The sequence below is a fragment of the Ochotona curzoniae genome, unplaced genomic scaffold (genome assembly GCF_017591425.1).
Source record: "Ochotona curzoniae isolate NIBS_2020 unplaced genomic scaffold, NIBS_Ocur_1.0 contig_4612, whole genome shotgun sequence".
NCBI lineage: Eukaryota > Metazoa > Chordata > Mammalia > Lagomorpha > Ochotonidae > Ochotona > Ochotona curzoniae.
The window spans coordinates 13608259-13635782 of NW_024466343.1; the positions used below are offsets into that span (position 1 = coordinate 13608259).

Genomic DNA, 27524 nt, shown 5'->3' on the forward strand with positions numbered 1-27524 from the left:
TGGAAGTTGCAGTTAGAATTTGAACTATTGTATGCAGATTACCTAGAGTTTCTCATTAGTTAATACATCACTATTATTAAAGGCTACTAGAGGAGGAGACATTGGAATACTAGTACTGAAACTAGTAGAATTTTAAATAAGCATGGCTGTTATGGAAGAAGGAAAGGCTCTTAAACTGATGTAAAGGGAAGGTATAAAATGAAGTTCCAGAATTTTAAAGGATCGGTGGGAGTTGGCTAAATGAATCAGGCAGAGCATTTCTGGGCTAAACATGGCAACAAGGTTTGCAGCACGGAGTTGTGAAATGTCATTAGATATGGACTTTGAAGATGGTGTCTATCAGTGGAAATAAAGCATGGGTTTAGGGAAACGGGTAGGTATGACACTAAATGGACAGTCATGGGTCAGAGCATGAAGACCCTTGTGTACTAATTTAAAACGTTGAACTTGAAGAGGCATGAAGAATTCTGAGAGTTTAGATTTGTGGGAGCAATAAATTGGATAGAAGCCAAATTAGTGCCTGAAGTACCAACTGGTAATATGAATTGCATGGATCATTTGGAAAAAAATGAACATCAATTTCTCCGCAGAATCCAGATTTTGGGACAGTATGTCAGTGTAAATCTGAATTACAACACAGTAAGAGAACAATGCGATATGGTGTAGGGTGAAGAGAGAGCACAGGTTCAGGTCTCACTCTGGGTTCAAACCAAGCAACTTAAGATGGCACTTCCTATTTTAGGGACTCTGTAGACACAACAGTGTCTGCACAGCAATCACTCAGTACCCATTACGGTGGACCAGTGTTAATAATGAAGTTGGTGTAAAGAAGGCTGTTCTGCCTCTGAGTCACTCCCAATAAGATGACTGTTTTTAATTGACTTCATTCTTTTACTCTTTTGACAGGAATTAGCAGTCAGTTAAGCCATATGGGCATGACAAGGTTGCTCCCAGTTACTGAGTTTTGCAAAATTTTTTATTTTTAATACTCACTTGAGCATCAGTAAGATGGTAATGCTTGAGAGAGCTCAGTTAATTATAACTGAAACACTAAGTTACATTCTGGTCAGACTTGCTTGCTTCCTTTTCCTTCTTCCTCTTCTCATTTCTTAAAAATTTGAAATATCAGTATTTGGAGTCAACAAAATGGCATGTGCCATTTTAACCTCTATCCTACATAGCTAAGAAGTTTTATTTTCTTGCTTATTTGCTTTCAAATATTAAATGTTGCACGATGATTTACCTGCAATTCTTAAAATAAGCATGTGGCAATTCTTCATTAGTTCATGTGAAAATTTAATTTAAAAAATTATATGTTTATTTGAAAGAAAGAATTACAGGGAGACAGAGAGAACAAGCAAGAGAGAAACCAGAAACCAAAGATGTTAGGAAATTGTAAGACATGTTTAAAAAAATGATGAAGTACAATTTAGTGTCAGATTTGAACTAGGCAAGGTCAAGTTACTAGAGGAAAAATGTAGTTTACCAAAACTGCTTTAGGAAGAAATAGAAACCCTAATTAGTTTCGAAGTTCTTCCATAAATTAGTTCAGTAAATTTGAGATCTTACTCCAAGGAAAAGAATAAACCCAGAAGATGATATTACAGGTGAATATAATCAGGCACTCAAGGAATATAATCCTAGCCTAGGGCTTTCTCTTTCAAAGAATTTGAGTAGAAACAGATTCCAACTTCTGAAACACACCAACTTCTGATCTCATGCTATGGAGGAAAAACTATAGATTTTCTTCAGTAAACCAAAATCCCTTCCATTCCCATCCTGTTCTTTCTTTTAAAACAAGTAGGCCAGATAAGTTTTTTATGCCATTCACCTCCTTGAAAACCTAATTCTTTGCATTGTTGAATTTACTTCATTTTTGCTTTTTATGACATTACCTGGTGACCTAAAGTTTTATACTCTCTTCTGTTTTCGTTGAATCAATTCTATAGTTCTCATGATTTCTCATGAATGCTTGGTTCAGCATCATTCAGATTTTTAGTTTATAACAGAACATATATTGTTTAAATTCTCCCAATAAGTCCTGCTTAATTGCAGTTGTTTTATTTTTTAAAGATTTATTTATTTTTCTTGGAAAGGCAGATTTACAGAGAGAAGGAGAGACAAAGAGAAAGATCTGCCACACACTGATTCACTCCCCAAGGAGCAGCAATGGCCAGAGCTGAGCTGATCCGAAGCCAGAAGCTTCTGTTGGGTCTTTCATGTGGGTGCAGGGTTTCAAGGCCTTTGGCTATTCTCTACTGCCTTCCCAGGCCACAACCAGGGAGCTGGATGAGAAACGGAGCAGCTGGAACATAAAGTGGAGTCCATGTGGGATCTTGACAATTGCAAGGCGAGGATTTAGCCATTAGGCTATTGTGCTGGACCAATTGCACTTGTTTTATACAAATTGATGTGTTTTTTTTTTTTAAATCATTGTTTAGCCATGAAAAAGTTAATTTTTTTTATTATGCTATACCCCTTGATTGTTGAGTTATCTGGAAATGTGCTTTTCAATTTTCTGCTGAATGTCTTTTATCTTTTAACTGAATCATGATCAGAAAATAGAATGTATTAAAAAATCAACAACTTATAGGGCAGTCATTTGCAAGAACCAACCTCTCTGATTCTAAGTCCTCAACCTAGATCTGTCGTTGGATCCTGAAGTTTCCTGTGGTCCCTAGTGACAAAGTTTTAGTCTCCACTTCCAGCTTCCTTCAGGCTTGCTTTGTCTTAGAGCTTTCTTCCCTGAGTCTGCCCAGTCACCTTGAATGAGGTTTCCCCACCCCTATGCCTTGATGAACCTATCTTAACTACACCTGCAATGATCTTATTCCAAGTGCTAGCGTTCAATGTCCTAATACTTTAACATATGTGGGGGGAGGAGCCCACGATTCAAGCCTCAACACTAATTTTTTCTCCAGAGAGATTTTATCTTCCAACAGACATAGATCATGTTGTTCTAGAGACACAGGATTTGGCTTTCTCTGTGCTGTTTCAGTGCCATATTATCAGCTTTCATTTACAGGGATATAGGAAATAATTTAATGAATATTACTATTGCATTTGCTGATTAAATTCATTAAGATGCTGTCCCATTTAATTTTTTCAGACTAAGTGCTCCAAAAATGTTTCCCTGAATAATTCATAGATTTCCTTTTAGAATCAATGAGAACAATATATTATAGCTCATTCTATACTTCTTTTTACTCTAGATGCCAGGAAAAAAAGCTTACGATTTTAGTCCTAAGTTAATTTCAATAATTTTGCAGAGTGATGCAACTACATAACTGGCTTTTTTACTTTTGCTCTAATTATCTTCATGCTGATGTTACACAGTTTTTAAATGTTTTTAATGTTATTACAAGTCATTCCCAATGGATAACATGCAGATTACAAGCTATCAACAACCATTTTCCAGTTTACATTTCCAGTGAATGACAGGAGCAGTATTCAGGCATAAAGTGAAATGCCCTAAAAGAAAGCTATGGAGGTTCCTGCACTGCAGCCTAGTGGCTAAAGTTTTTGCCTTGCATGCACCGGAAAGCCCTATGAGTGCCAGTTCATATTCCAGCATCGTCACTTCCTATGCAGCTCCCTGCTTGTGATGGGAAAGCAGTCCAGGATGGCCCAAAGCCTTGGGACCTCGGACCCACATGGGAGACCCGGAAGACGCTCCTGGCTCCTGGCTTCAGATTGGTGCAGCTCTGGACATTGCCACCACTTGGGGAGTCAATCATCAGATTAAAGAGCCTTCCTTCTGTCTCTCCTCCTCTCTGTATAGCTGATGTTCTAATAAAAAAAATTAAATATTTAAAAAATGCTATGGAAAAAAGCATAGGACTCATAAGAATTCAGATTTTAAAGTATAAGGAAAAGCAAATGAAACAAATGAGAAGTCAGGTTACTGACAATTACATTAAAAGCATCAAGAAGTAGAAAAACTGCAGAAAATTGGGCATTATGGGCAATCTATTTTAAAAACTCATGCAGAATTTAGTAGAAAATAAATGGAATGAATGTGATCAGAAAGAAAATGAAAGACAGGCCTGTAGCAAGTGGAGAACTTGATAAATGAATATCTACTGCCTTTGAAGATGTAAATGATCAAGTGGAAATGCAAACATTTACTTATAGGGTAATTCTATGTAAAATAAAACATCTTGAAATTGCATGTTGAAAAAGTTCACTATATTGTTAAGAAAATTTCATGCAAGCTTTCTTTTCATGATGTAAAAGTTCTGCATTTATCTAGGCAAAAGGGGAAATGTCAACTGCATAAACAAAGATTTTGGATAAAATGGACAGTAAATTTTTCCAGTGGCCCCCTTAGTTTAAGTCAGATACTAAATCCTTTTCTCCTTCAATATTGATTAAGCATGAATCCATTTTTTTCTTTCTTTTTTTAAAGATTTATTTTACTTTGATTGGAAAGGCAGATTTACAGAGAGAAGGCAAAGGAAAGCTTTGCTGGGTACATTATGCTGGGCCAACAATTTTTTGCTTTTAGAATCTGGAATATTTTGCTCCATCCTCTTCTGGCCTGTAGAGTTTTCTGTGGAGGTCTCCTGTGAATTTAACTGGCATTCCTTTATATGTCAATTGATTTTCTTTGGTGACACATTAGTCATTCCATATCATGTTATTTAACCTCATGGCATTGTAAATTCCTATTTTTTTATTCCTATTGTTGATTTTGTTTTGTGCTTCTTCATTTAAGGAAATGTGTAGTAACTCTGTAATAGAGACTATCATATCCAGATGTGAGGATACAACGTAGTATGCATCTCTACTTCCAGATAAAGATGGATTCCCCATGAAACTGTTTATTATATTTTGACAATGCTGGACTCTCTGCCATTGTCCATGCCCGCAATGATGAACATATGACTGTGTATGAAGAACTATACTATAGTAATAATATAAGGAACTCAGTTGGAGGGGAGGAGACCTGGGGAGGGTAGAGGGAAATCCTAGAGCATATTGAACCGTATTATAAAATGAAAATAATAATAATAAAGAAGTGCCATTTTTTAAAAAAAGAAATATCTCTGATTATATCATACTTCTGGTGCAACTTCCCAACAGATTCCTGTTTCATTCAGAGTGAAAAACTTGAGTGCTTGAATTGCCATTGAGCCCTACAGCATCTGTCCAAGGTCCAAGGGGCAGTCCTTCCATTACTCAAGGCTCCTACACCCCTACTCTCTCCACACCAACCACACTGCTGTCCTTGCTGTTTCTATTTGGAAATCCACAGCTACTTTCTTATCAGCTCCAGATCTTTCCTTGAAAGTCATCTTTTCAATGAAGTTTTCTCTGACACTGTGCTTAACATTTCAACCCATATTCTTTCTCCTTCACTCCCAACTCCCACTCTCAACTAATATTTTTATTTTAAATTAATTTATTTTTCTTGGAAGTACAGATTTATAAAGAGAAGGAAGAAGAGAAAGATCTTCCATCTGCTGGTTCACTCCCCAAATGATGCAACAGCCGGAGCTGAGCCAATCCAAAGCCAGGAGCCAGGAACTTCTGTTGTGTCTTCCACATTGATGTAGGGTCCCAAGGCTTTTGATTATCCTCTACTGCTTTCCCAAACCACAGGCAGAGAGCTGGATGGGAAATGGATCAGCTGGGACATGAACTGGTGCCCATATAGATCCTGTGTGTATAAGGTGAGGATTTAGCCACTGAGCCATCATGCTGAGCCCACAACTAGTATTTTTAATAATTCCAATATGTTAATGACTGTATTTATTTGGCTTATATTTATTAATCATATTTATTGTCTGCCTGCCTCTCTGTTAGAATATAAGTTCATAAAGGCAACAAACTTAATGTTAATATATTCATGTGTAGTAAGTGTCTAGAATGAAAAGGCACTCAAAAGATTGTCATTAACTGAACAAATAAGTACTTCTTACCCTGACAAATCCAATGCCCCTTTTCAGAAGCCTCTGCAATGTTTTGAGGTGAAAGTTTTAAGCTACTTACACATGTAACTTAAAAACAAAAAACAAAGCAATGAGTTAATTGTAGTGTGAAGGGAAAAAGTAAAGAAAGTAATTGTAATAAAATTATAAATGTTTGAATATTTAAATGCTCAGGAATTTCTAAACTGAAAGACACAAAGAAGTAGTCAGGTATTTCTGCCCACCTATAGAATCACTATGAAATGGACAGCTACAACATGAATAGTATTGGCAATAAAATGCCAAAATATACATCATTATTGCATTTATTACATCCTAGGAGAATTCAATGCAGCTTAAGACTGTGAAAAATACTATGTTGATAAGTAAAATTTACTCTAGACCAGGTGATCACAAGCAGGTTTTTCACCTACACAGTAGTACAGAGAAGTCCACAGCATGTGGGACAATCTTTGCTATCCAGGACTGTCTGGTCCATGGAAGATGCCTCCCTGGCCCCAACACCTCTTTGCAGGTAATCTTTCCCTTCCAACTGAGAAGAGCAAAGATCATGCTGGTAAATTTCCATAACAACCCACTCATCTCTATCCCAATAGCCCGTGAATTTAAAATCTAGTAACCTCTTTCTGTTATCACCTCTTGGTAGTGAGTGACCGGTTGGTGTGCTCCCAGCGCCCCCCCACCCCCGGGGGGGCTCTTCTTTCATCCTTGGTTCTGGTTTCCTTTGCAGGGTTCCCTTCCCCCCACTTCCTGCCTGGTATCCTTTTAAGATTCCACACCTCCCCTTAGCCGCTGCTACAGCTTTCTCTTCTTCTCTAGCCTGCTACTGTCCCAAGCAATACACCCTTAATTCCATTTCTATATAAAATGTCCAAAAGCACCACTCCCAAATGCTACTTGCTCATTCACACAGGTCCCCCGGCTTTGAAATCCTGTTTCCTTTTGGCTTCTTTTCTCTTACTCATAGAACCTTCTTGTTATTTTCTGCTCACAGTTTTTGTGTGTGAGCCTCCACTGCTAGTTTTCTCTTCCCTGTCCGTTCTCCAATTCACAGGTCCTTCTTTTGGTTTTACTTATCTTCTTGCTTCATAAGGATTTGTTAATCAGCCATTTGAAGAAAGTTCCGCACAGCAAGCTCCTCTTCTTACTGCATCTGTTCCCAGCCCTCCTCCTCACTCTTCCTTCCCAGCTGCTCAGAGCAGAGTTGAATAGGAAAATAAAAAGTGCAGAGTGGCTCGAGCTCCACTGGTATAGACACAGAAACGCCCTCCAACATGAACTTTTCTCTGCCTAAATCCAGAGTATTGTTTTTATAATTCCAATTCAGCGAACCAATTAGATGAAGAATGCTTCGCAAAACTAAGAGAGCTATAAAGCTCCCTGCAAGCGTCATGTGCAAACATCCGCTCTCCTTTTGCACGCCCAGGGCTTCAGCTGAATCGCTCTGGAGGAACCGAAGAGGTGTTCCAAGCAGAGAATGCCAGGTGTGTCTTCAAGGTCAAAGAACAGAGCCCTAAAGAGATGAACCTGACTCAAGAAACCTCGACTTATCAATGCCGCCCAAGTCCAGCTGAAAACTTCATCGGGGTTGTGAGGAGCAATTAAGACTGGAAGGAAGATGAAGTTAAGCTGTGAACCTCTTCCCCGCTCCTCTCAGCTGCATGGAAGTTTTTGCACCTGTCTGCCCTCACAGGACCCTCACACCCAACCTCTCGGACCCCGGGGCCCAGGGCGGACTACAACTCCCGGCGTGCCGCGCGCCAGCTCCTGGTGGGCGCGTTGCTGCCGCCGAGCTCCGCGCGGGAGGTAAGTGCTGGCCTGTGTGGCCAGGGCGAGGGTGCGCCCACGCTCTTCCCTCCCCAAGAAGAAAGGCTGCGGAAGAGCTGCCCTCGTCTCTGCTGTGTGTGCGGCGGTCCTGTCGACGGTGGCGTGGAAGTCTGTCAGCCTGAGGGGCGCCGGGGGCGCAGGTGGGCCCCACCCCGGGGGCGGCGAGGCTCGGTGGCCTCCGCCAGCGCCACGCCCCCACGCTCCCTTTCCGGGGGACAGGCTCTGCCGGGCGCCCCGAACAGAAACAGTGTGTCCTGAAACGTCGTAGCCAGAAACTTTGTCCTGGTGTTGCCGGAGCCACACACTCAGTGAAGTGCCTCTCGGCCGGTGCCGCCGCCGTTACCCACTTCGGCCGCCCCTCGCGACGCGTGGAGCTCCGGGCTGGGCGGGCGGTCCCTGTGGGACAGCACTGCGGTTCCAGGGATGTCTGCGCTAACACGGGGCAGAGTCATCTAGACACACACACACACACACACACACACACACACACACACACACACACACACACACACACACAATCAAAGGCCACACAGTCCTCCCTCCCCCGCCATGTCCCTGGGGAACCCACTCCTCTGTGTGCCCAGAAGTCTGCTCTGGAAGCCCGACGCTGGCTGTCTTCAAGTAGCGCAGTCCATGCTGAGCCCGCTCAGAGGTTTTGTTGAAGTAGCCCACTGCCCCCATAAACACCGCTCACACTACACGCCTTACAACCATGCATATAGCACACGCATGGGACACACCCCATAGCAGACATGTGACACCCACATACCATTCCTTCTCTCGAACAGGAGTGTTTTGTGAATGGTCTGTGCAGGACGTGAAGAGGGGGAGTGGGTGAGTGTACTGGTGAATGTATATTCACAAATGAAAAATTATTATCAAAGTTAGAACTTAGCTACTTAGCTAACCGGTGGAACCTCCTGTTATTATATAATGTAGTTGGCCTTTGATGCTGATTTTTTATAACATGGGAGTGGTTTTCTTACAGCACCAAACACTTGCTCACCAAACTTTTGATCGCAGCAGGCAAGGTGGAAAGAGATCATCCTTTGCTCCCTGTAGGAACAAATACTTGGAAGAGTTTCACAGGGTCCTCTCTCCCGTGTGTCTGAGGAAGGGTGAGGTCCAACTACTTTGTGTTTGCCCCCGCTCCTGAGAAAGAGAAGTGAGCCAAACAGCATTTGTTCTGAGCCATGCCATCAGGGCACTCTCCTCCCCTTCTTATGCCAGCCACTTCTACTTATATTTGGCTGACGCTTAGTTCAGGAAAATTCTATAAGGTACAAAAGTTTTGTAAAAATCTCTTGGTGATACACCCCTCTATTGCCCCAGTAGCCCATGGTTTTCATCAGCTGTGATGAACCACTCATCCTCCAAAAAAAAAAAAAAAAAAAATGGCCCTCAAAAATATTTAAGTAGTTAGAATGAATCTCTGAGTTGTTATTTGCATTTTCATGGAGGCAATAGCAAAGCTGGTTAGAACAATTAAAAGTCTTTGCCAGTCACAATCTTTGAAAATGCTGAAGATTGCTGATATCACTCCTGGAACAAGTTAAAATGGAAAAATAATGTTTTGAAATTCAGGTTCCAATTTTAGTTTATTAGTGGATGCTCTAGTACCCTTAAAGAAGTAGTAAAAAAAAAAAAAGTAGTAAAGTAGTAGAGAATGAAGCAGCCACTGTGCTGCTCATTTTGGCCTAAAGTCCTTAGATCATTATAGAAGCAAAGGTTTTGCAGGATCCTTCTGGGAACCAGCATTCTCTGGGAACCAGTATTGTTGGTATGTTGACCTAAAAGTGTCCTAAAGTGCTTGCATGTGTGCACACTCACCCCATATTTTCAGTGTATGCACAGAGCAGTTTGCAGTTTATGGAACAGAAATGTTGTCCTCCAGCAGTGGTTCCAGACCAAGCACAGGAACTGTGAGGCTGACCAGGAGAGCTGAAAAGATCTTGCCCAGGCTCTGTGCTCCTCCCAGTTTCCTGAGTTGTTGATTTAGGCTGCTGGTGGGAAAGACTGAATTTAGGAGTTGGCACCCTGTCGTCTTATTCATATGTAACTCATACAGTCCCAGGTGCTGATGGGTCAGGAGATGTATGAAGTAATGCTTTATTTGTGCAATTTGGATATAAACAGTTAAAATTAAAACTACCAGAACTAATTGTTTTCACTTTGTAGAATATGGTTTTGTTTATTTCAGTTTGAATTTTGACTGGCTTTGCTGGATAGGACAAATGCCAAAATGAAGGAATGTGGGTATTTGGGGAGATCTGGTAATCTATTTTGCATGCTCTCTGAAATATGCTACTTCCTGCATAATGGAGAGAAAGGATTTGCTGCTGGGCAGTGCTTTCCTTACTCTCACAAAGAGATTACTTCAAAGCCAGCCCTGGGAACTTTGTCCACAAATCTCTATTAGGAAATAAAAATGGACAAGGAATCACAGCTTCTGAGTGTTCATTGAGTATAGTGCATAAGCACTACCTTCTCTTTCCTCTATGAAAAAGAAATAGTCTGATATATGATATTCATGCCCAGAAAAAAGAAAGTAAAGGCATATGCAGCAACAATAAAGGGAGGGAGAAAATAAGAGGCTATTGAGACTGCTTGGTTCTCTTTGTCTAAAACAGGTGCACGGAGGGAGAATTCTGCAGTTTGGGAGTTGCAATTCAATCACTTCCACTAATTGTGCTGAAGGTAGTTAGTAAAAGTGAGCAGGCACACTGTAGCTTTAAAAAGTCAGCCATGAACCAGAAAGCAGTTGGTGCAGCTTGTGTGTGATTCCTAACGTCATGTTGGCTGAGAGCCAGCCTGGTTTTATTTCACTGTGTCAAATTGTACCTCCTTATTGAATTCCTTTGCCAGCCTACTTTGTGAAAGAAAACATTGGGGTTTCTTTGGCTGTTCTTGATAAGCCTATAAAAAATGACATATTTTAGTTGCTTATAGGTAGGTTTTCTTTTTACTCTTCCACCAAAAAAAGAGAGAAAATAGTAATAATAAGACAATGTAGAGTGATGTTGCAGAGTGTCAGTGTGAGTGTTTTGTTTTGTTTTGTGAGATGCTTAGAAAATGGTGAATGTGTAACAGTTTCCAACTGGTGTGAAATCATTCTGGTAGCCTAGAAAAGCATCACTCTGTTTGTGTCTACTCTAACGGTGTGTGAACCAATGCTAATATCTATGTGTGTATTAAATGTTGCTTTCTCTAGCAATATTCTAAGTGGCTTAGCAACTGGAAGTTTGTGTGTATGTTTCAGGAGTAAAGATTAGTGCACACTTACAGTGTTATTTGCTAATCATCTAATTCTCTAACAGTGATAAAATCTTGTGAATATACTAAATGATGCACTTGCCATGTCAGAGTAATCCCAGGAGGAGTGCCGAAGTATGAAGTGATTGGAGAGCAAATGTGTTTAATTTATGGCTTCAGCTGAATAACAGAAAACACGTTTCAGGACTAGTTTTTTTGTTGTTGTTGTTTTTCTTTTTGCAGTTTTGTTTGTAGTGTTTTTATCTTGCTAGTTGCATATTGATTGTAGAGGACTTTTGTTTTTCACAGGATTTTAATATTTTTCCTCATTCTACTAAACAAAAAGACTGATGGATGCTACTATCTCTCTTTAGATGTCTTGATGATTTTACATAAATCCAGCGAGTTGTCTAGGCTCTCATACACACACACACACACACACACACACACACACACACACACACACACACACAGCATCACCTCAGACACACACAGCATCACCTTTCTGTTCTTGGGGCTGGCTGGCATATTTGTGACCTTCCTGCATTAGCACAGCATGGCCATCTCACGGAGGGGTTTTAGAGGCTTTGCTTGTGAATATGTGAGGTGGGGAATACTTGCAGACAAAAGCTTTACGTGCCCTTCTGCATGGCAATGGAAAAATGTAGGAACTGGAGAAGTGGGGGAGAAATACAATAGGAAAAGAAAAACCACAGCCCGCTGCGGGAGGGGGAGGAGAGCCAGGATTGTTTTTCTGTACTTTTGACTCGTTTCTGAGTTGCAATGTCTTAAGTACGAGCTTGGCACCCAGTGGAAGCTGTGCCAGTTCACACAGCACTTGTTTTGAAGGAGGATTCAGTTTCATTTGCAAATGCTTATTGTCAGGGCAAGCAGTGCCAGTGCAGATGAAAGCACCCCAATCCGTCTCCTCCGGTCCTTTAGGTTTAATCGCATGTCTCCAATCGCTGAGGGAACTGGAGGTTTAAACAAACATACATGAACTGGTGTGAAGCTGTAAAAGAAACCATTATGTTTCCGACTCAGAATATCTATTCTTCTCTCACTTTCTAAGAATTAAACACAAGCTTTTCTCCCTTATTGATTAGTTGCTGAAGTAAAGGAACCCTGCAGCCTTCCCATGCTATCTGTTGACATGGAAAACAAGGAAAATGGCTCTGGCGGTGTGAAAAAGTAAGTGAAGCTGGCTTCTGAGTTCTGCTTCTGCAGACCACAGAGGGACTCGGTTTCTACTTTGATACTTTTTGCTTAGCTACTAAAATACAGTTTGGGGGTTGTCTTGGTTTGTCTACACTGGCCACCAGCCTCACTTCTCCCCCCAACCCCACCCAGTTGCCTTTTTCTGTCTTCCATTTCCAAGACATGATGTCTCAGACATGAGAAAGTGCCTGGAAGGTGAGCTTTATCAGGCTTTGGAAACGGGGTTGGGGATTTCAACCCTGCATTCTGTCTACTGCAGCGAAACAAACAAAAACAAACAAACAGGTCAAGCGGAGGAGACTGCCTTCTAAGTCCTTACTTAGGCTACCAGGGTGGGGATAGAAGATGGAGTTTGAAATTTTTTTAGAAATAAAATCACTTGTCACTCTCAAAACTAATGTGAAGGGAAGGAAAAAGCTTCATTAAACATACTAAATTTAACAACTTCTCTGTTGCTGTTCCCTTTTTAATCTGTGTTCTCACATTTGCAATCTCTGATAATGCTTGTGTTTGTTGTGGAGGAAGTATAAGCTTGGTTTTTCTAAACAGAAAATTCTGTTGCATTGTATAGCACAGTACTCTGAAACCAAAAAAAAGCCAACTTTCAAGAAGTCCATGAGTCAATGTAGGAAGCATGTATTCTAATTTAGAAGTTATGTCTAAGCTATCACTACTTTGATAATAAGGATAAAGAAAGTTCCAGGAGAATGTTATCTGTTTCATTTTTTTTTCCTGTGTCATTTAGTTTAAGATTGCTGTAAAGTTGAGCTGTGACGGAAACTAATTGAATGTAATCTGTAGAAGCTGTGATATTTAAATGAGACAATGTGCTATATGTTCATGCATAGAAAGTATAGTTTGTTTCACAGCAAAGTTACATTAAAATTAATAAAATCTTTTTTTTTAAATTCTTGGGCAGTTTATATGTCAGTACAATTTTTTTGTTTTCCTCAAATGATTTCAGATTTGAAAGTTTCAGTGTTCTGTAGTGCAGGGTTTAAGGTGTTGTCCTTAGTCCCATTCTTGTTGTTTGGCATAAGTAGATGTAAGGAGAAATGGCTTGAGTGAGCTACAGCTGTGCTGTGTGGTAGTACTTGCTACAACCATAGGCATGTTCTGTGCGTGGGCTTTCTAAAACAGTAGCTACTGACCAGGTGAGGCTATTAAGCCCTTGAAATATGACTAGTGTAACAGATTAACTAAATTATAGATTTTACTTATTTTCAAACTGTTTTAAAGTGAACAGGATTTTTAGTGTAATGAGTATATGAATTTTATGTGTTTAAAGCATAAACTGGTGATTTTTGTATTTATGTATGTCTGTCAGATCATGTCCATAATAAAGATAGTGAACACATCAATTATGCCCAAAGTTTTCTTATAGTCTGTTAGAGTCTCTTCATCTTCTTTCCTGCCACCATATCTCTAAGCAACCATTGTTGTGCTGTCATTGTAGTTTGCTTTTTCTAGATCTTTGTAAAAATAAGTGCATAATTGAATTTATGTATATGATTACATGTGTATCATACACACAAACCTACATAAAGGAGCTTCAAAAAGATCATGGAAAATGGAATTAAAAGATAAATGTGCATTTTCCATGGCCTTTTTCAAGCCACTGTGTGTTTATGTGTATATATGTCCATGGGGGAGGATTTGGTGTCCTTCACTTAGCAAAATTAATTTGATATTTGATATTAGTTCATAATTTTTTATTACTGAATACTTTTCCATTATATGAAGTTTTGACTTTTTAAAAACTATTTAGCCATCTGCATGATGGTAGACATTTGGATTGTTTCTGTATTTTCAGCTATTACAAATAAAACTGCTTTGATAATCATGTACAGGTTCCTGTGTATATGTATACTTTCATTCCTTTTCCCATCAATGCTCACAGGTAGAATTGGTTGCTCGGAATGGTAGATGTATGCTTACTTCTTAAGACTTTGGTTTTCCAAACTGATTGCATCTTTTCCATTCCCACCAACAATGTGAGAGTGCTCCTGTGGTTCCATGCTCTCCCAAACTTGGCATAAGCAGTCTTTTTCTATTACACGTTGTATTACATTCTTTTCAACTTTATTTTCTTAATAACCAATAGTATTGAACATCTTCTTTGTATACTTACTTTCCATCCTTGCATCTTCCTTGATAAAGTATTGTTCAACTTTTTAAAATCATTTTTCCTGCATTAGCTTTTTCCATGTTTGTCATGTTATGAGTGCAACTCTTCCATCATATAGATAAGTTCTTTCCATAATTAGCTAATCTTTTTGTTCTGTCTATAGTGTTGTTGAAAGTGCAGATGTTTTTAAATTTTGGTGAAGTCTCATTTATTAAGTTTTTCTTTTACGGTTATTGCTTTTGGTATCATAGCTAAGACATTTAGCTAATCCAAGGTCACAGTGGTTTTCTTGTTTAGCACTGTGTATTTTCGTTTAACTTTCGTTAGCTAAAGATTAAATTGTTTCTGTTGCTGTGGTAGTAATAGTGTTTTGTTTCATTCTCTTTGCTATGAATATCTAATTTTTCCAGTACCATTAGTTCAAAAATTAACTTTGTTAAAAATAATCATATGTATTTTAATTTCTTTCTAGACTTGACCATAGTCCACTAATCATATATTTATGCCAGCACACACTATTTCGATAACTGTGGCTTTGAAAACTACAGCCTGAAATCAGGTTGTAGTTTTTCACACAGTGTTCTTCCTTTTTCAAGATTATTTTGGTTCTTTGCTTTCCATATTAATTTTAGACTCATCAATTTCCACCAAAATACATACATACATACATACATACATACTTACTTACTTACACCCATACATAAAACACCTGATGGCATTTCAGTTGGCATTGACATATATCAGTCTGGGAAGACTTCAAATGTTAACACTACTATATCTTCCAAAAACGGAGCATAGCATAGCTCCATTTACTTAAATCTTTACTATCCCACAGTGATTTCGAATTGTTTTTAGTGTGTAGGTATTACATGCATTTGACATATGCATCCCTGGACAAATTTCATGTTCTTGATGCTTTTATAGATAATGCTGCTTTTTGAACTTGAATTTCTAATTATTCATTTCTACATAGTGTTTAGAAATCCAACCTAATTTCCTCTATAGTTCAATATCTTACAATCTTGTTAAACTTAGTTGTGACGTACAGTAGCTTTTTTGTAGATTCTTCTTACAATAGAAATAGTTATGTCTTATAAATTAAGGTAGTTTTAGTTCTTTTTTCCTTTTCTCTATGCCTTCTATTTTTTTCCTTTCTTGCTGCACCAAAGAGAATCTCCAGTAAAATGTTGAAAATAGTGGTGAGAACCAGCATGCTTGATTTGTGCCTCATCTTCATCTTTAAAAAAAGGAAGAGACACAGAAAGGAATATCTTCCATCTGATGATATACTCTCCAAGTGACTGCAGTGGTACTGCTCAGATCTGAAGCCAGGAGCCAGGAACTTCCTCTAGGTTTCCCATGCAGGTGCAGCATCTCAAGGCTTTGGCCCATCCTCAACTGCTTTCCCAGGCCACAAGCAGGAAGCTGGATGGGAAGTGGAGCTGCCAGGATTAGAACCTGTGCTCATATGGAATCCCAGTGCATTCAAGCCAAGGATTTTAGCCACTAGGCCACCACTGTGGGCCCTAATCTTCATCTTTCACTTGTTATTTGTTTTTTTCTTTTTGTTTTCTCTCTGCCTAAAATGTTTCCTTCTTTATCACTGGCTTTTGAAGCAATTCATCATGAGACTTGATGACATTGTCTTTGTTCCTGTGATGGGTTTTACTTTGTTTCTGGGATTTAAGTGTTTGCCTAGCTTTTATTAAATCTGGAAATTTGGGGGCATTATTTTTCAGATAATATTTGTCTCCTTTCTCCTTTAGGGGTTCCAGTCTTATGTATATTTAATTGCTTGCCCAGTATTTTACTAATGTTCTGTTAAATTTCTCTCTTTTATCTCTGTTTTATATTTGGATAGTTGTTTATTGCTTTACATTGATGTTCTTCTAAAATTTCTCATCCCTTGTTAATTCCATCCAATGTGTTTTTCATTTTATACAATGTAGTTTTCATCTCCAGATCCTTAGCTCGGCATGTTTTACATGTTTGGCTTCAATGTTTCTATTTAATACACTGAAATTTCTCTGTATATTTTAAAAATATTTTTTGAAATCAGAATGACAAAGAGGGAGACGGATTTTCTTTTTGAAGATTTACTCCCCAAATGGCCACAAAGGCCAGGGCTAGGCTGACGTGTTGAGTTAAAAATCTATACCAGGAGCCAGCACAGTGGGATAGTAAATTAATCTGCTGGCAGTTCTGTTACCCCCAGATGGGTACAGGTTCATGTCCTGGCTGTTCCACTTGTGATCCAGCTCCCTGCTTATGGCCTGAGTAGCAGCAGAAAATGGCTTAAGTCCTTTACCCAACACTCAAATGGGAAACCCAGAGAAGACTCTTGGCTTCAGATCAGCTCAGTTCAAGTGGTTGTGCCATTCATTTTGGAAACTGAACCAACAGAGGAAGGATCTTTCTCTTTATCTCTGCTGTCTGCTTATCTCCTTTCTCTTTATCTCCTCTGTATATAAAAATCTACCTTTCAAATAAAAATAAATAAATCTTTAAAAAAGATTAATTTATTCCAGTTTCCCATGTGGTTGACAGGGACCCAAGTACTTCAGTCATCTTCTTCTGTCTTCTCAGGCACAGTAGCAATGAGTTAGACAGAACAGAATAATCATAACTTAAGCTGGCACTCCAGATTGCAATGCTGTCATAGGAAACTACTTAACTGACTGCCACAATGCCTACCCATGTTCTATTTAAAAAAAAAAACAGTAATAACTGTAATTTCAGCATTTCTTGGAGTAAATTCTACCATTTGTATCATAGTTTCAACCGACTGTTTTTTCTTCTGTCTCTTATATTTTCCTATTTTTTTCACATGCCTGCTAATTTTTGAGTGAATACCAGACATTGTGATTTTTTTCACCTTATTATGAGTTAATTTTTTTTGTATTCTTATAAATATGTTTGAGTGTTATCCTTGAAAGACCTCAAGTTACTTGGAAAGAGTTCGTTCTTTTAAAGTTTTGCTTTTTACATCTTGTCAGGTAGTACCACAGCTGCATTTATTTGAAGAGCTGTATTGATTTTTCCTCCTTTAGTGAGTTAAGATCTTTCTTTGTGCTCTAATGGTGCTCCTCATTTATAAGATTTTCCTCTCCGACAGATAGACAGTATCTACCTACTTCTACATGATCTTCAAAGATTGTTCCCACTAATCCATTTGAGTTATTCTTCTACAGGCTCAGGTAGCTTCCGCACATGCAGGTGCTGGTGAGGACCGTGCTGACCAGAGTTCTTATACTGTGTATCTCTCTCCTCTGTAGTACTGCCCTTAACACAGCCTGAAAGCCCCAGACAGTGAATGTGAAGGGTTTGCTTTCTAGTTTTCCATCTCTCAGTGATCATTAACCTTCACTTCCTGTGAACAATATTTCACATGACATTGTTGTCTATGTTTGGTCTGCATGGAGTTTTAATTTTTTTTCTTAATTTTTCTGCTTCTTGATTGGAAGTAAGAGTTTGAATTAATTTATGTGCCCACAGCATGCTAGTGGCTAACACATTGAACAAGACACCAAAAGTTTTAGATTCCCTAAACACATAAACCACAAGTTCTTAAGGCTATTTTGTGAAGGGAATATAGGATGTGTGGCAGCATCCCTGGCCTCTCCCAGCCAAGGTGTAATACTCTTCCCAGTTAAGACAATCAAAATGTCTTCAGATATTGCTAAATGTTTCCTGGGGCATAACATCACCTCTAGTTGAAAACCAGTGCTCTAAACTAAACTCCACAAAAGAAATGTGTAGCAACAGATTGGCTCTTAAGTATCAGAAACTCGTTTACAATTTGTAACTGTCACTTATGCAGAATGAATTTTTGAATATTTCAAATGAGAACTTTCTCTGTATTCCTGTTTTTTGCCTGTTAATTTATACATCAGAGAAGGGAAGACAGGGAGAGAAGAGAAAAATGAAGCAAATGTAGTTAAATATTAACATTTGGGAGAATTTGAGTGATGCATGTATAGGATTTTTATACTATTCTTGCAATTTTTCTGTGAGTGTGAGACTTTTAAAAATAAAACCCATTCTATAAAAGGGGTGAGACTGTTACTGTTCCCTAGGAAAGAAGGGATATTGCTGCTCAGACTTGGCAACCAGGGAGGACCCAAGCGTGACCTGGTAATGGTAAGAGTTATTGACTTTTAAGTAAGTCTTAGGTGCAGAAGTTAGGTTTAACCTTGCTTTTATTTCATAATTAGCAAAGGAATTATAATAAATATAATAGCATGAGTGATAATAGATATAATACAATAATAGTAAATTAGTTAATTTTTCTCATCTTGCTGGTTTTGAGTATAGATTGGAATTGAAGAGATGTTAGGATCAAAACAAGGCACTTGAATGCATTAGAGTAATATATAGCTGCAACAGTCTTTATTTTCCAATGCAGAATGCATAAGAGGGCCTAGAATGAGCTATGCTTTCTGCTTTCTGGTAATGATTGTTACACACATTATCTCATTTAATTATCTCTGAATGAGAAATAGTAAATACATTGCAGCCCTTTTTTCCAGTAAGTGAATGGTAGCTTAGAAATGTAACTGAGAAAGGGGCAAACCTGAGGTTTGAACCTAGCTCTTCTGACTCCAAAAAGTGATTATTTTACTTCCTCCTACAACCTATAATTATCCTCACCCAGTGCTATAACTGAAGTAGATCTGGTGCTAGTCAGTAGGGGCAAGCTTTGTGTAGGCCTGGACAGTTGATTCCTAATGTGGCTTCTGTTAGACAAAGGGAAGGATAATTGGAATTTATTTTTCAGGCCTTGCAATTTGTCAGATGTGTTGACCCAAGTGACTGGGATTGGAAAATAACCTTGATAGCTTTGAACCAACATCCTACATTTATACATTTATTCCATTTAGGAGTTTAATGTAGATATTTGTGTAGATTGCTCTTTTTGCATCATGTGAGTCACTATGATTTTGGCATAATAATCATTAAGACTTAGATTCTACTTGAACTAATTCAGAAAAGCAAGAATAATTGGATTTTATATTATGTTTAGGGTCTTTAACAATAGTAACCGATAAATCAACCATAAAAGCAAAACACAAGAATGTCATTAAAAAATGGTCACAGGGGCCTGCATTGTGGCATAGTGGGTAATACCACTGCATGTGATGCCAGCACTCCATGTAAGTGCAGGTTTATGTCCTGGCTGTTCCACTCTGATCCAGCTCCCTACCTAAGGCCCAAGAAAAGCAGCCAAAATAGGCTCATGTGCTTGGTCCCTGCCTCTCTCTTTCTCCCTGCCTCCCTTCCTCTCTCTTTAACTTTTTCAAATTAAATAAGTAAAGCTTACCAAAAATAGTCATAACATGACCAAACATTTCACAAGAGTAGCAATTAACATTTGAAAAGAAATTCTTATCATATCCATATACTTGCCAAAAACGCAAAAAGTTCACAATACCTACCACTAGAGAAGATACGAATTTAGAGGCCATGGTGCCAGAGAGATTGTAAATTGGTACAGCAACTTTAGAAAGGTTTGACATTTTTTCTAGTGTTAAATATTTTATAGTTCAGCAATTTCATTTTTAGATATGTATTTGTATTAATGCTGCCTAGTAGAAACAAAACCTAAACATGTAATTTTGACTTTTCTGATCATCATATTTAAACTAGTGACATACATTTTAATAAGATGCCTTATTTAACTTAATATATGAAAAATGTTAATTTGATATGTAAAATAAGATTCTTAATGAAATATTTTACATTTTTGGTACTATATTTTCTAAATCTGTTGCATGGTTTACACTTACTGTATGTGCTGATTTGGACAGAAATTTTTCTTTGGGAATATTTGATTTGCAGTTAGATTTCAAAAAAGTAAAAGCTGAAAACATAGATGTACATACTGAAATAATTCCAAACATACTTAAAAGAACTAAAAAAAATTCTTGTTAATATTTGCATGCAAATTGATATAACTGATTTAGCTTGATCTGACTTTGAAACAAAAACATATTGGTTTCAAAATTAAATATGTCATAGTTAGATAAATTTATCAATGGTCGTATCAATGCAGTGTTTTTAAAATTGAATTCCAAGTAGTACTGCATCAGCTTTTACTTTATGAATGTCATTAAATCATCATTCAAATTTTCTTGGAGTTATGAGAAAAGTGTAAAATAATTACTATTATATTCTAAAAAGATAATTTTAATATAAAAGTTCTTTCTAACGATTTATGTGTTTTTATTTTTTGCTTCAAAGACAGATGAGGAAAGAAGAGATCCCCAGTCGTCCCAGTGGCCAGAGCTGGGATTGGGTGAAGCTGGGAGCCAGGAGCTTCTTCTAGGTCTTCCACATGAGTCTGGGGGCACAAAAACATAGGCCACACCCCTGCTTTCCCAGGCCGTCAGTCTGGAGCTAGATCTGAGACGGAGCAGCCAAGGACTGGAGTCAGAACCTTTATGAATCCCAGGCAGAGGCTTAGCCTAGTATGCCAAGACACTCAGCCCTAATGTAAAGTTTTATATGTGATTAGGCCACAAAGCAGCTTTAACTTTCTTTGGAACTTCCTAATTAGTTCATATGCACTGTGGAATTAGTTATAACATATAAATTATTCTATTTTAATTTTTAATTCTTGAATATTTGACAAATATTCTTGTTTCAGTAAAATATTAAGGTTGTGTTAATAGTACAATAAAGCTTTTCTGGGCCCAGCACAATAGCCTATTGACTAAAGTTCTTGCCTTGCATGTACTGGGATGCCATATGGGTGCTAGTTCCACATATGGGCGCCAATTTGTATCCCGGCTGTTCTGCTTCCCTTCCAGCTCCCTGGCTGTGGCCTGGGAGAGCAGTTGGGACTCTGCACTCTTGTGGAGACCCGGAGTAGGCTCCCGGCTCCTGGCTCCAGATTGGCTCAGATTGGCTCAGATCCAGCCGTTGTGGCCCTTTGGGGAGTGAACCAATAGAAGGAAGATATTTCTGTCTGTCTCTCCTTCTCTCTGTAAATCCAACTTTGCAATAAAAAATGAATAAATCTTTTAAAATTTTTTTAAAAAAAGCTTTTTCATGACTTGCCTAGTATGTTTAGAAAATTGGTCATTAAATTAGTCAGAAATAAATGATTACATTTAGAATCTTCCATTTCATCTAACAGATAGATTAACACTTACTTGTTCATTATATTTACAAACACATTGCAATTTAACATTGGTACCCATGACACTTCACAGGACTCTTCAGAAACTCGGATGTAGATATCAATGACAGGAAACAATAAGGCAAATATTGGTCTCTTCCCTTGAAATTACAATAAACTTAGATTTTTAAAACCTAAACATGGCTGAACAATGTCCATGAGGCTAGATTTGATATATATATTTTTTATAAATCTAGCTGAAATTTATCTTTGACAAATGTAAAAAGATTTAAAAATATCTAAATCATGAGTTTGGCTTCTCAGTCTGTATACTGACATTTTTTTCAAACTTGGATGTTTTTCAAGATAAAACATACCTCAAGTGTTAATTGGGTAGTGTCTTTTATATTACAGTTTCATCTAAACCTAAAAAATACTTGAGATTTTTTTCAGATTTTCAATCAGTTTATCTTAATTATTACAGTTTTTCAGGTGATTCTTTTGTGGCATGATTGTGAGAACAGTCTTTTTATTTAGTGTCTTCTACAAACTAGAAAGCTGAAATAGTTGTATTTTCATGGAACAATTGTTTTCTGTCTTTTGCAAGACTTGTAAACAGTATGTAACTGCATGGAGTTACAAGTTCAGATTCAGTTTTGAATCATTTTAAAACATTTTGTTGGACAAATAATTTTGATTTTAGGTGACTAATTTCATCAGTTCTTTTTTTGCCTTTTGGAAAGAAACTTGGCAAGTTAATTTGCTCAGAGTATCCATTTTTTAATCTTTGCCATTTTAAAACATGTTATAGTACTTTTTCCTTGTTTCTTCTCCAACAAATTGAAGTTGCTGCTCTTAAAATTTCCAAAATGTCTTGTTCCTATCCCTTTTATCCTCTTTTCTTGTTCTGGAGCTCATTATTGTGAGCTCTCAATTCTGCCTCCTTTTCAAATTTTAAAGTACATTTATGCTTATGTTTGGCTAAAAACTTTTATTTGTATGAAAACTAGAATAATACTGATGATAACAACTTAATCACTAGTTAAATTAATTGGTAATTAGAAGAGGGTCCTCATAGCTCGTGTTGCATTGCAAATATTGATCAAATATAGAAGCAAAAGGAAAAATTGTTTAAATTGATTCAACCTATTGAAACCAACTAGATGAATAATGTGTTGACATGTGCTACTAGTGAGAATATAAACGTCTGAAATGAGAAACTTATTTCAATAATGATATCCTCTGGAATGGAACAACTGAAAGGATGTAGTTGTGTTTTAACAGAAAGTATTTGTATTTTGTACCTTTTAACTTACAGTTTTTAGTTGCACATACACAAGCAGCTCCTCAGTCAAATTTTAAACACTTAATAACCACATGTTACTGCTGGCTGCTATGTTGAAATACAGAAACATGGCTGAGAGAAGCTGTTGAACACATACACTAGGACAAAAGTTAAATGGATATGAGATTGAAGATGAGAATTTCCCCAGGTAGGAAGGAAGAGTGAGTGCCTGAATCATAAGCTGTAGTTATGGCAAGATTGCAGCTTTTATTTTGCCTAGTGGATTTAAAATAACTAGAAAGGAGCAACTTAATAGTTCATGTACACTGTTTTAGAGAGTTTGAAAACATAACTTTTGATATCCCTATATAATCACACTGTAATGTACAGATACATTCCTATGTAGATACATACACAAACATATACATATATTTAAAGAACACATATGTGTAAGCTTGTATTGAACAGATGGGTCTTAGTATTCTATATTTGTGGATTTCAGATGTGTAAATTTTTGATGAATTATATTCTAAAACATGACACCCTCTTACTGGTAGAACATAACACATTCTTATTGATGTGTCTTAGAATTTTTAATAAGTTGTATAAAGAAAGTCTCTTACATTTTCATGCATTTCTGACCAAGTAATAAATTTTTAGTCATTCACTTGTTCTTACACCTTCCCCCCACACATCAACTTACCTTCTTTCTCCCCCTTTCTCCTGGAATGGCAAGAAAAGCTAATACTCCTGTGTGCTAGTTGCTTACACTAAGTCAGCAGCTTTTCAACCTGAAGCAGTTTATCTACACCCCACCTACCCCACAGGTTCCCCCACCTGCCTCCTCCAGCCTTGGAGTAGAGATTGCCTCAATAGAACATTCTCAGTAACGAAATTTAGCAAGGTTTTGCAGAACAACCTATTTCTTTTTAATGCCATGGCTTTTCTTGCTTGTATATATCACTACATTCTGTGCTTTTTGTTCAGTATGTTGTTTCATTATGAAGTAAAGGCTTTTTTCTTAATTTGGGAGTTAACATTCCTCTCATTTGTCTCATAGTTTTGGTAATGTTGTAATGCTTCAAACTAAAATAATGCTAGCTTTTAAAATAATCTTGTGTTTTCGGGCCCGGCGGCGTGGCCTAGCAGCTAAAGTCCTCACCTTGAACATGCCGGGATAGCATATAGGCGCCGGTTCTAATCCCGGCAGCTCCACTTCCCATCCAGCTCCCTGCTTGTGGCCTGGGAAAGCAGTCGAGGATGGCCCAAAGCTTTGAGACCCTGCACCCTCGTGGGATACCCAGAAGAGGTTCCTGGTTCCCAGGTCTGGATCGGCGCAGCACCAGCTGTTGTGGTCACTTGGGGAGTGAATCATCAGAAGGAAGATCTTCCTTTCTGTCTCTCCTCCTCTCTGTATATCTGACTTTGTAATAAAAATGAATAAATCTTTAAAAAAATAATCTTATATTTTTATTTTCAAAACTTGTTATATACCTAGTTAAGCTAAGTATTAAGGAAGTCATCAATTTTTGCCTAGGTAAATTAGAGAAGATGCAAATAGCCAAAATAATATAGTGAGAATTTATTCATCTGCATCAGTGAAATTTTATTCCAGCTGATTAGCAATAGCTCCTTTCTATTATTGCTAAGATTGTGCTACTAGTGTTGGTTCTATGGGTTATATTATTTTAGATACTGTGCAGGTAAGTAGAATCATGTAAGCTTATTTCTGTAACAGGCTTACTTCATTTAACAAAGTATTCTATAGGATTCATCCATGTTGTTGCAAATAAAAACTTGTTTTAGGTTGAATAATATTCCATTGTGCATAAGTACTGCATTTTTAAAAATCCATCCTTAAATCCATAGACATTTCTGTTGTTTCCACATACTGGCTATTGTAAATATTGCTATAGTGAATGTGGGTGCCCTAAGATGTCTTTGAGATTCTGATTTACATTATTTTTTATAAAGACCCAGAAGTGAAATATCTGGATCATTTGCTCATTCTATTTTTGATGTTTTAGGAACCTGTATACTATTAACATATGAACGGCTATAACATTTTTGCATATCCACTTGCAGTATACAAAGATTCTAGGGTACCTAGGTCCTTGCTAACATTTATGATTGTTGTTTTGTATCCTGACAAGTATGAGATGAATTATTGTGGCTTCAATTTAAATTTTCCCTGTAAATACTGACATTGAGCATGTCTTCACATACCCAAAGGCCATTGGTGTGGCTTCTATGGAGAAATATCTGCTCAAATTCTTAAGCTACTTTAATTAGACTATTGGGTTTTTTGTTTTGTTTTGTTTTGCTTTGCTTTTCACTGTTGAGTTACAGCCATCATTATATACTTAAGAATTTAGCCACTTATCAGATACATGATTTGGAACTTGTTCTCCCATTTCATAGTTTATCTTTTAACTCTATCAATTGTTTCCTTTGCTATGCAGAAGGTGTTTAATTTTATATAGTCCTGCTTTTCTATTTTCCCCCATTTTCAAAGAGGCTAGTGTGTGTGGTATCATATCAATGAAATTACTGTCTTGAAGTTTTCCTCTAGCAATTTTACAGCTTCAGGTCTGAAAGTTAAGTATTTAATCCATTTGAAGTTGTGTGTAGTATTAGGTAAAGGTCTACTTTAATTTGTTTGTGGATAGGTATCAAGTTTTCCCAATACTGTTTGTTGAACAGACTAAGCTTTCCCTATGGTGTATTCTTGACACTCTGTCAAAGATCACTGGACAATGTATGATATATTTTGGTGATATAAAGGCTCTTGCATCATTGTGTATGTCTATCTTTATCCTGTTACCATATTGTTTAAATTACTGTAGCTGTATAATATATATTTTTAAAATTTTATTATTATTATTATTATTATTATTTTATTGGAAAGGCAGATATACAGAGAGGAGAGACAGAGAGGAAGATCTTCCGTCTGATGATCCACTCCCCAAGTGAGTGCAATGGGCCGACGCTATGCCGATCTGAAGCCAGGAGACTCTTCCGGGTCTCCCACACGGGTGCAGGGTCCCAAAGCCCTGGGCCGTCCTCGACTGCTTTCCCGGGCCACAAGCAGGGAGCTGGAAGGGAAGCGGGGCTGCCGGGATAGAACCGGTGCCCACACGGGATCCCGGGCGTGCAAGGTGAGGACTTAACCACTTGCGCCACCGCGCCGGGCCCTGTATAATATATTTTAAAATGAGGATATATAATACATTTTGAAATGAGACTATCTGAACCGCTAGCTTTCTTATTTTTTTAAGATTGTTTTGACTATTTTGGGTCTTTTCTGATTCTGTAGTAAAAATTATAACTAAAGCTTTTTTGTGTATTAATATGTGTCCTGTAACTTGACTCGATTTATTAGTTCTAAAAGGTTTTTGGTGTAATCTTACAGTGTTTTCTCTATAAGAGATCATATCCTTAGAAAAGGGGGGTAATTGTTCTTTTTTTTTTTACAATTTGGATGCCCTTTATTCCTTTTTCTTCTTGCTCTAGATAGGACTTAAGATACTGTGTTGACCAGAAATGTCCAGAGTAAACATTCCTCCTGTGTTCTTGATCTTAACAGAAAAGCTTTTGGGTTTTCACCATTGGGCATTTTTTTTTTCTTCATATATGGCCTTTAATGAGTTGAAGCTAATGACTTCTATTCCTAGTTAACTCTGAACAGTTTTTGTTATAAAAAGTGTTGATATTGTCTAACACTTTTCATGTGTCTGTAATGATGGACTATGTGTTTTTGTCCTTTATTCTATTAATCTAGCATATTGCATTGATGGAATGGTTATAGGTAGAATGATCCCAGGAATAACTACTATTTGGTCATCCATCATGTATGGTACTTTCAGTGTGAGAATGACTCTAGTTTGTTAAGTTTATGTTGAGGAATTTTGTTTCTGTGTTCATCATGGGTATTGGCCTATAATCTTTTCTTGTGGCATCTTTTTTTTTCTGGGGTTAGTAGTAAGGTAATACTGACCTTCAGAAATGAGTTCAGAAGTATTCCTTTCTATTCAGTTTTTGGTAAAAGTTTCAGAAGAATTGATGGTGTTTTATAAGTATGCAATAAAATCTCCAGTGGGGTACATTGTCCTAGACTTCCTGTTTTTGTTTTTATTTGAGCGGTATGGCAGAGAGAGAGGAAAAGTATATGTGGTGTCATTGACTGGTTGCCCACAGTGGCCAGGATTGCGCCAGGCTGAAGCTGGGGTCTCAGTGCTGAATCTAAATCTTCCAGAGGGTGGAAGGAACCTACTTACTTAAGTTATCAGTGCTGCATTCTTGGATCTGTAATGGGCAGGAAGCTGGAAATAGGATCCCTTGTTTAGCACAAAGTTTGCCATTTTTATTTTTTTCAAAAGAACACTCTTACTTTTGTTATTTTTTTCTATTTTTTCCATTTTCTACTTCATTTATTTCTTCTCCTGACTGAATTTAGTGTGCTCTTTTCGAGTTCCTTGATATGTAAAATTAGTTTTACTAAAAACTTTGCTTATTCTTTAGTATAAATTTTCAGTATAAACATTCTTCTTAGTACCGCTGTTGTTGTGCTCCCTAAGATTTGGTATGCTTTATTTTATTTTCATTTGTCTCAAGATACTAATTTACAGGTGTATTTCTTCTTTGTCTTGTTGGTTGTTAAAAAGTGTGTTGTTAAAAAGTGTGTTGTTAAGTTCCACATTTCTAATCTCCAAGTTTGCTGCTGCTATTGAATTCTAAGGTTTACTTGATAATGATTGCAAA

The 27524-nt window shown here is 37.6% G+C and overlaps 1 protein-coding gene across 5 annotated transcripts in view; it reads left to right on the forward strand.

The window, feature by feature from the left end:
* The first annotated feature begins 6849 nt into the window (after positions 1–6849).
* The window catches only part of SAMD13 (sterile alpha motif domain containing 13), a 63729-nt gene continuing 43054 nt past the window's right edge, over positions 6850–27524 (forward strand). For 4 of the 5 annotated variants that reach the window (XM_040987357.1, XM_040987360.1, XM_040987359.1 and 1 more), the window contains exons 1-2: positions 6850–7739; positions 12119–12203. In XM_040987357.1, the coding sequence (XP_040843291.1) occupies positions 7595–7739; positions 12119–12203 (230 nt within the window). In that variant the 5' untranslated portion in view covers positions 6850–7594. The remainder of the gene's footprint in view (positions 7740–12118; positions 12204–27524) is intronic. The other variant, XM_040987358.1, reaches the window with a different exon arrangement.